The sequence below is a fragment of the Carcharhinus amblyrhynchos genome, chromosome 12 (assembly GCF_965287045.1).
Source record: "Carcharhinus amblyrhynchos chromosome 12, sCarAmb.v2.hapA, whole genome shotgun sequence".
Lineage (NCBI taxonomy): Eukaryota > Metazoa > Chordata > Chondrichthyes > Carcharhiniformes > Carcharhinidae > Carcharhinus > Carcharhinus amblyrhynchos.
In genome coordinates, this window is record NC_137335.1 from 88,266,781 (window position 1) to 88,276,503 (window position 9,723).

Genomic DNA, 9,723 nt, shown 5'->3' on the forward strand with positions numbered 1-9,723 from the left:
CCAGCCTGTGCTTTGATTCACTGAAACATTGTGCTGCGACCTGCCTAGAAGCAGGGCCTCCTGAATAATAGTGTGATCCCCAGGGCAGAGTGCCCAGACAGTACAGCAGTCACTGGGAGCACCAGACCTTGATCCCCAGCAGTGTCCCTTGATGGTCTCTGGGAGCACCACGTGGCACTCCCCATTGGGCACTATGTCAGAATCCCTGGGAACGTCATGTGGCAATCCTGGGAAGCATCACACAGTGATCCCCAGGGCAGAGTGCCCGTGCAGTACCGCAATCCCTGGGACACCAGCCCGTGATCACTGGGAGTGTCCCTTGGTGATCCCTGGAACTGTCATGCAGTTAGCATCGGGAGCACCATGCCGCAATCTTGGAGTGGAGTGGCTGGGGAGCACTGTGATCTAAGAAGAGCACGAACCTAAATCTATGTTTAATCTCTGTTTTCCCGCTCTCTGTATTTCATATGGACACAGCTATTCTTTTCATCGATTCTTGACATGTGTGAGAATGGGAAGCGACCTCAATCCAGTGTGAGCCTGGCGTTTACCAAGGAGCAAGCGGATACCATCCGCAGGATACGGAACAGCAAGGATAGCTGGGAAATATTGGGAATGAAGCCCGGAGCATCCAGGTAAAACAAACTTCCATTAGTCTTACCATCACTCAGTCAAAGGAGCTTTTATGATAGTGCTCAGTGGCTAATTACTGGTCCCAGCACATGCACCTTACATAGTCAGGGAGAATTTTGACCAAAAGCTGGGGAAAATGAGAAATAGCAACCAGAAAAGGCCATTTTGACCCTTAGAACAAGATCGCAGCTAATCGCCCACCTCAACTCAACATTCTTGCACTATCCCCATATCCCTTAATTCAGATAGTCCCCAAGTATCAAAAGTCCTGCTGAGACCTTACCCAACCAGTGGGCACCACGGAGGCTGAAGTGCAGCCACAGCCCCCAAATAACATTTTAATTTTAATTTGATTTTGAAGGTTTCTCTTTGCAAATTTTTTTTTTGTTGCAGTGCTCTGCCAGGGGCTGTTACCCCCTTTTGTTCGTTTATTTTACTGATTTTTGGATTTTTAGATATCCAAAAGAGAATATCTATTGTCCTCAGTCTTGAAAATGCTTTACAGCAGAGCAATGCAGCTCTCTGAGTAGACACTTCCAAAGTTTCTTAAAATTAAGTAAAATTCATTAACTGTCCTGGGAAGACTTGAAGTGATTCTCAAACCGCGTTCACACTCATGTTTGATATTAGTCCAGTCACTATAGTTCTGTATCCTTGCTGGGAGGACCATAAGCATTGAACGGAGAGAAGACCACAAAATGAAGTTATGTTGAACATGTTTGTCCTCCTGCGTCCTGCCAGAGCCCATTTATGGTCATATTGTGTACTGGGGGTGATTGCAGACACTAACACAGTGTCACTTTTACAGGGATGAAGTAAATAAAGCCTATCGGAAGATGGCCATGCTCCTCCATCCAGACAAATGCCTTGCCCCAGGGAGCGAAGATGCCTTTAAAGCTGTTGTTAATGCAAGGACTGTGTTGCTGAAAAACATCAAGTGAAAAAGGAGATGACCTTCAAAGTTGACTTTGCCTCAAACACCAGATAAGAAACTGCCCTCTGCCCAGACTGAGTGTTACACCAACCAGACTTCAGAGGAGTGAGAAAATGTCATTTAATACTGAGATGTAGGTTGCAAGATTAATAAACCTGAACATTTACATTCGGTGTAATTCTTACACTGATCAACATAACCTTATTTCACTCATCTTAAACACCTTGTAACAAGAGGCAAGACGCAACGATGTCCTTTGGAAAGTGGTTAAAAGATGGTGGGCACATGTGAAGATTGTTAAAGGGGCAGTTGGAGGGAGATATCTGGGATGACAAAGGTGAGATTATAAGGAACTTTAGATGTATTGAATGCAAACCCTTCAAGAAGCACAAATGAGGAGTTGGAACAATATTGTGCGCAATTCTCTCCATCTGAACCACAATATCCTAATTCAGATTCCAGGCTTCATATCCTCCTTTCTTCAAGATGATATCACCCAAGAGTCTCAACGCTATATGTTTGTCTAGTTTTCAGGTTAGGTTTCTTAGTTTTGTGGCTGTTGTTGTGATAGTTAATAGCACCAGCAGCCTATAGCACATCTCAACAACATGCCACAGTGACACGTCTTAACTTCCACATGAAAGATATGAGCCACTCACAAGGGAAGATGAGGTGATCTGCTTTCCCATGGCCTTCTACACAATTTTATCTTGAGAAAACCTGGGTGAGCTGCAATGAAGGCTAATTGTTACGATTTAAAGGGAATCGAAGGGTTTGGATGACCCGCTCCTCCTATTTCCTATGTTTCCATCAATCAGACACATATACCCTCTGCTGTTTGAAAGAGCTGGTATCCCAGACTCCAGTTGTCATGACTGTCTGGAATTGGGTTTAAGCCCTTTACTCCAGAGCTACTGGTCAATTCATGATGTGCTTGTTATCTTTTCTTGCTGGTTAACTGGTTTGTTTCTCTATTATCTGTTGAAAGTTGATGAATTGATCTGGAGAACTTTCCTGCTTTGATTTTTTTTCATTCCTGTAAGTTCTGAGTGTTGCTGCTTCATTGAAACAAAGCAGGAGTTAGCTATTTGTCCCTTGAGCCTGTTCTACCATGAGATAAATCTGATCATCTCAATTCCACGTTCCTGTCTGATCCCATAACCCTTCTCGCTCCTTCGTGACAAAAATCTGTCCAGCTCTGCTTTGAATAAATTCTAAGATCCCCCCACTACTTTTTGGGGAAGAGAATTCCCCCGCAATGACTCTTTGGCAAAAATGATTTTCCTCTTCACTGTCACCTTATTTTTAAACTATTGTTTCCTAGTTTTAACCTTCCCTGCAAGGGGAAACATTCACTGATGTCCGCCCTACCCGGCCCCGACTCGGCTCTGTGCTTCAATAAGATCACCTCTCATTCTTCTAGTCCCAACCTGTTCGAACTTTCTTCAACAAACCAGTCATCCCAGGGATCATTCTAGTCAACCTTTCCTGAACTGCTCGGGTAGCTAAGATGAATACCTGGCTTGAGACATGGTGCAAGGGGGACGATTCAAATTCCTAGGATGTTGAAACAGCTTCTGGGGGAGGTGGGACCAGTACAAATCGGATGGTCTGCCCCTGGGCAGGACAGGAACCAATGTTCTAGAGGGAGTGTTTGCTGGTGCTGTTGAGGAGAGTTTAAACTAATGTGGTAGGGGGATGGGAAACGATGCAGGAAGTCAGAGGGAAGTAAAGTGGGGACAGAAACAAAGGCAGCAAGGGGAAAAAGTGAAAGGCAGAGAAACCAAAAACAAAAATCAAAAAGGTCACATTACATCAGAATTCTAAGAGGGCAATTAGTACTAAAAAAGCAAGCCTGAAGGATCTGTGGGCAGAATGTTAACAGCACGCCTGCCCAAGTTTCTCATGATCCCGCCCGAGGCCAACGGTGAATACCATTCTCCGAGCCTCGTCCGCCCCGGAATTGGCACCTGGGGTACGTGTGCCAGTGAAATTCCAGCCTGTGTCTCAATGTGAGGGGCATTTGTTATAAGGTGGATGAATTAACTGCGCAGATAGTCATTAACGGATATGGTGTAATTGGGATCGCGGAGATCTGGTTCCAGGGTAACCAGGGATGGGAATTCAACATCCAGGGGTATTCAATATTCAGGAAAGATAAACAGAAAGTAAAAGGGGGTGAGGTAGTGTTGCTGGTTAAAGAGATTAATGCAATAGTAAGAAAGGACATTAGCCTGGACGATGTGGAGTCTGTATGAGTGGAGCTGAAAGGACAAAAAGAGCTGGTGGAAATTGTTGTATAGACCATCAAACAGTAGTAGTGAGGCTGAGGATGGCATCAAGCAGGAAATTAAGAGATGAGTGCAGTAAGGGTACAGCAGTTATCATGGGTGACTTCAATCTGCATATTGATTGGGCTCACCAAACTGGTAGCAATGCGATGGAGGAGGATTTCCTGGGATGTATAAGGGATGGTTTTCAAGACCAATATGTTGAGCAACTAGCGAGAGAAGAGGCCATCCTAGACTGGGTATTGTGTAATGAGAGAGGCTTAATTAGCAACTTTATGGAGCAAGATCTTTTGGGGAAGAGTGACCATATTATGGTAGAATTCTTCGTTAAGATGGAGAATGACACAGTTAAGTACAAGATTAGACTCAGGTCCTGAACTTGAGGAAAGTTAACTGTGATGGTATGAGACATGCATTGTCTAGAACAAGCTGGCAAAGGATAGTTAAGGGATTGACAGCGGATTGGCAATGGCAGACATTTAAAGAACTTCAACAACTACATCCTTGTCTGGCATAAGAGTAAAATGGGGAAGGTGGCTCATCCATGGCTAATGAAGGAAATCAGGAATAGTGTTAAAACCAAAGAGGAGGCAGATAAATTGGCCAGCAAAAGCAGCAAACCTGAGGACTGGGAGAAATGTAAAACGTGGCAGAGGAGGACAAAGAATTTAATCCCAGAGGAGAAAATAGAATACGAGAGTAGGCTTGCAGAAAACATAAAAGCTGACTGCAAAAGCTTCTATAGATAGGTGAAGACAAATGTAGATCTATTACAGTTAGAATCAGTTAAATTAAAACATAGAACAGTACAGCACAGTACAAGCCCTTTGGCCCTTGATGTTGTGCCGAGATGTGTCCAAACCCAAGATCAAGCTATCCCACTCCCTATCATTCTGGTGTGCTCTATGTGTCTATCCAATAATTGTTTGAAAGTTCCTAAAGTGTCCGACTCCACTATGTGGATGTGCCGGCGTTGGACTGGGGTAAACACAGTAAAAAGTCTGACAACACCAGGTTTTAGTCCAACCGATTTATTTGATAGTAAACACACAAGCTTTCGAGGTTTCCCTCTTCGTCAGGTGACGAAGAGGGAAACCTCAAAAGCTTGTGTGTTTACTATCAAATAAATTGGTTGGACTAAAACCTGGTGTTGTCAGACTTTTTACTGCGTCGACTCCACTATCACAGCAGGCAGTGTATTCCACACCCCAACCACTCTCTGAGTAAAGAATCTACCTCGGACATCCCTCCTATATCTCCCACCATGAACCTTATAGTTATGCCCCCTAGTAACAGCTACATCCACCCGAGGAAATAGTCTCTGAACGTCCACTCTATCTATCCCCCTCATCATCTTATAAACTTCTATTAAGTCGCTACTCATCCTCCTCTGCTCTAAAAAGAGAAAAGCCCCAGCTCCCTCAACTTTCCTCATAAGACCTACCCTCCAAACCAGGCAGCATCCTGGTAAATCTCCTCTGCACTCTCTCCAATGCTTCCACATCCTTCTTACAGTGAGGCAACCAGAACTGAACATAATATTCCAAATGTGGTCTCACCAAGGTCCAGTATAGTTGCAGCATAACCCCACGACTTTTAAACTCAAACCCCCTGTTAATAACCGCTAACACACTATAAGCCTTCTTCATGGCTCTCTCCACGTGAGTACCGACCTTCAGAGATCTGTGGACATGAACCCCAAGATCTCTCTGTTCCTCCTCATTCCTCAGAACCCTTCCGTTGACCTTGTAATCCGCATTCAAATTTGTCCTACCAAAATGAATCACCTCGCACTTATCAGGGTTAAACTCCATCTACCACTTTTTGGCCCAGCTCTGCATCCTATCAATGTCTCTTTGCAGCCTACAAGAGCCGTCCACCTCATCCACTACTCCACCAATTTTGGTGTCATCAGCCAATTTATTAACACACCCTTCAGCCCCTCTTCCAAGTCATTGATAAAAAATCACAAAAATTCGAGGACCCAGCACTGATCCCTGTGGTACACCGCTGATAACTGGCCTCCAGTCTGAAAATGTTACCCACGACCACCCTCTGTCTTTTATGAGATACAGTAAGAAGTCTGACAACACCAGGTTAGAGTCCAACCAGTTTATTTGATAGTAAGCTCACAAGCTTTTGGAAACGGTGTTCCTTTGTCAGGTGTGTGGAATGTTCTGATCAGAGAAGGGCATATGAAGTCACACACAGTTTACAAATACTGATTAGAATGCAAGTCTTTACAGCTAACCTGCTATCCAAGTCTTAAAGATGCAGACAATGAGTTTGTCAACTCTGATTTGTCTCAAGACAGCAAGCACCTCCTCCCCTTTAATCTGTATAGGTTCCATGACCTCCCAACTTGTTTGGCTTATTTCCATAGACTCCATGCCAGTTTCCTTAGTAAATACAGATGCAAAAAAAATAATATCTCCCCCATTTCTTTTGGTTCCATACATAGCCGACCACTCCGATCTTCAAGAAGACCAATTTTATCCCTTACTATCCTTTTGCTCTTAATATATCTGTAGAAGCTCTTAGGATTATCCTTCACCTTGACTGCCAAAGCAACCTCATGTCTTCTTTTAGCCCTCCTGATTTCTTTCTTAAGTAGTTTCTTGCACTTTTTATACCCCTCAAGCATCTTATTTGTTCCCTGTTGCCTATACATGTCATACATCTCTTCTCCTTTATCAGAGTTGCATTATCCCTTGAGAACCAGGGTTCCTTATTCTTATTCACTTTGCCTTTAATCCTGACGGGAACATGCAAACTCTGCACGCTCAAGAATTTTAGAATTTTATTAAACCTGTTAGAATTCTATAAGTCTCTATGAGATTCACCCCCCACCCCATTCGTCTCAACTCCAATGAAAACAATCCTAACCTAGTCAATCTCTCCTTGTACATCATTCCCACCATCCCCAGGATGACTTATTATCTCCAAGTTTTCCATTTACCTTATTGCTATTCTGTGATATATCCCTTTATATCCCTTTCAGTCACCAGTGGAGTGCCCCAGGGATCTGTTCTAGGACCCTTGCTGTTTGTCATTTTCATAAATGACCTAGATGAGGAAGTGGAGGGATGGGTTAGTAAGTTCGCCGATGACACGAAGGTCGGTGGTGTTGTGGATGGTCTGGAAGGATGTCAGAAGTTGCAGCAGGACATAAATAGGATGCAGGACTGGGCGGAGAAGTGGCAGATGGACTTCAACGCGGATAAATGTGTAGTCGTCCATTTTGGCAGGACCAACGGGATGAACGAGTACACTATCAAGGGCAGGAGTCTTAGTAGTGTTGAAGAGCAGAAGGATCTTGGGGTCCGGGTCCACAGGACTCTTAAATCGGCCTCGCAGGTGGAGGATGTGGTCAAGAAGGCGTATGGTGTACTGGCCTTCATAAATCGAGGGATTGAGTTTAGGAGTTGGGAGGTAATGCTGCAACTTTATAAGACCCTTGTCAGGCCTCACTTGGAGTACTGTGCGCAGCTCTGGTCGCTTCACTATAGGAAGGACGTAGAAGCTATTGAAGGGGTACAGAGGAGATTTACAAGGATGTTGCCTGGATTGGGAGGCATGCCTTATGAAGATAGGTTGAGGGAGCTGGGACTCTTCTCCCTGGAGAGACGAAGGTTGAGAGGCAACCTGATAGAGGTTTATAAAATGTTGAGAGGAATAGATAGGGTGGATTCTCAGAGGCTATTTCCCCAGGTTGAAATGGTCGCTACGAGAGGACACAGATTTAAGGTGCGGGGAGGCAAGTACAGAAGTGATGTTAGGGGTAAGTTTTTCACTCAGAGGGTGGTGAGTGAGTGGAATCGGCTGCCGTCAGTGGTGGTGGAGGCGAACTCGCTGGGGTCTTTTAAAAGACTTCTGGATGAGTATATGGGATTTTGTGGGATTGGGGGTTATAGATAGGTCTATGGATTGGTAGGTGTTGATGTGATCGGCGCAACTCGTGGGCCGAAGGGCCTGTTTGTGCTGTAGTGTTCTATGTTCTATAAGGTAATACTCCTTTCCATCCCACTGCCAGTTTTTCTACTCTCCACTGTGAATTTCCCCTCAGCTTCCCATCTCCTTGGCAATCTAGTTCAAACCCACTCTAACAGCACTAACAAATGTGCCTGCGAGGACATCCGTTCTGCCTTATTAAGGTCTAACCCATCCTTCATGTACAAGTCCCACCTGCCTTTAGATTTCAGAAATCTAAAGCTCTCGTCCCTACTCCATTTCTCCAGTCACGCATTGAACTGCTTAATCTTCCAATTCTCATGCTTGCTTGCATGTGCCACTGGGAGCAATCCTGAGATTACTGTTTTTGAGGTCCTGATTTTGAATTCTCTTTAACTACCAAAAATCTGCTTTCGTGACATCATTGCTTTTCTTAACGATGTCACTGCTCCCAGTGTAGATAACAACCTCTGTCTGCTTGCCCCCATCCCCCAAAAGAATGCGCTAAAGCCGCTCTGATATCCTTCATCCTGACACCAGGGAGGCAACATGCCATCGTGGAATCACATCTGTGGCCTGAAAAAGTCCTGTCTGATCCTCCAACTCCCTAACACCATCACACTTCTACTCATCCTCTGCAGCTGAGTCACCCATGGTACCACAAACTTGGATCTTGTTACAGTCCTCTGAGGAACCATCTTACTCACCCATATCCCAAAATGGAGATCTGGTTAGAGAGGGAAATAGCCTCAGAATTCCTGCACTACCCATTTCTCTATCGTAGAGTATTCTAAAGTCCACTATTTTACAGTCTACCAGAAAAGAGGATCAAATTTGGAAGGAAATTACAGAGATTGCTATAACTATAGTGATATCATGAGGAATTTTAACAATGCCTGTGTAGATTTGGATAGTAAAAGTAAAAGACAGAGACAGGAAAAGATTTCTGCTGTGTGTCAGGAGATTCTTCTAGGTCAGTATGTTTCTGTTCCAACAAAGAAGGAAGTATTGCTGGATCATGTGCTGAGAAATTAGATCGTCCAAATGGATCGAGAGAGCACGGAGGTGACAGTGATCATAAAATCATAAAGTTTGGGTTGGCTATGGAAACGATGAGGAACAATCAGAATAAAAATAATTAATTGGAGGAGGGACAATTTAAATGGGATGAAAACAGATTTGGTCCAGGTAAATGGGAAGACAAAACTGTAATGGCTGCCTTCAAAGAGAAATATAGTTGAGGCACATTGTCACAAAGAGAAAGGTAGGTGTAATAATTCTTTTTGTGAATCCAGAGCACACTGGACAAGGAAGGGGATAGAAAAAAAGAGCAAAAGAATGCAGGAAAGGTGATTTAATTGGGTAGAATTTTCCCATCCTGCCTGCCATGGGAATCATAGTGGGCGGAACACAGATCACGTAAAGGTCTGTTGACTTTGGGTGGGATTTTCTGACCTTGGGGCAAGCACAGCTGGAAACTCCCGCCCAGAATGTCAGATGGATTATACAGTTAAAAGGCTCAGGGTCATGAGGTTCTGCCCTGGGTCAAGATATGACAGAATAAGTTGATTCTTAATCCGCTGATCTTAGGGCACATGAGACAAGATTCCCCATGAGGTAGTGGGATCTGGGGTGCAGGATTTGCTTCCTTTTCTTTTCCACCATCTCTTTGCCTCATCATTAAGACATTGTGACTCAAAGTGTGATACAGCTTAGAGTCATAGAGGTTTACTGCATGGAAAAACTCAATCCATCACGGCCCAGTAGCATCCCAGTAAATTTTTTCTGCACTCTTTCTAGTTTAATAATATCCTTTCTATAATAGGGTGACCAGAACTGTATTCCAAGTGTGGCCTTACCAATGTCTTGTACAACTTCAACAAGACGTCCCAACTCCTGTATTCAATGTTCTGA

The 9,723-nt window shown here is 44.1% G+C and overlaps 1 protein-coding gene across 2 annotated transcripts in view; it reads left to right on the forward strand.

Moving 5' to 3' along the window:
* Positions 1-1,733, forward strand: part of dnajc27 (DnaJ (Hsp40) homolog, subfamily C, member 27) — a 29,802-nt gene extending 28,069 nt beyond the window's left edge. For both annotated transcript variants that reach the window (XM_080200915.1, XM_080200914.1), the window contains exons 6-7: positions 478-635; positions 1,442-1,733. In XM_080200915.1, coding sequence (XP_080057041.1) covers positions 478-635; positions 1,442-1,574 — 291 coding nt within the window. In that variant the 3' untranslated portion in view covers positions 1,575-1,733. The remainder of the gene's footprint in view (positions 1-477; positions 636-1,441) is intronic.
* Positions 1,734-9,723: the final 7,990 nt, after the last annotated feature.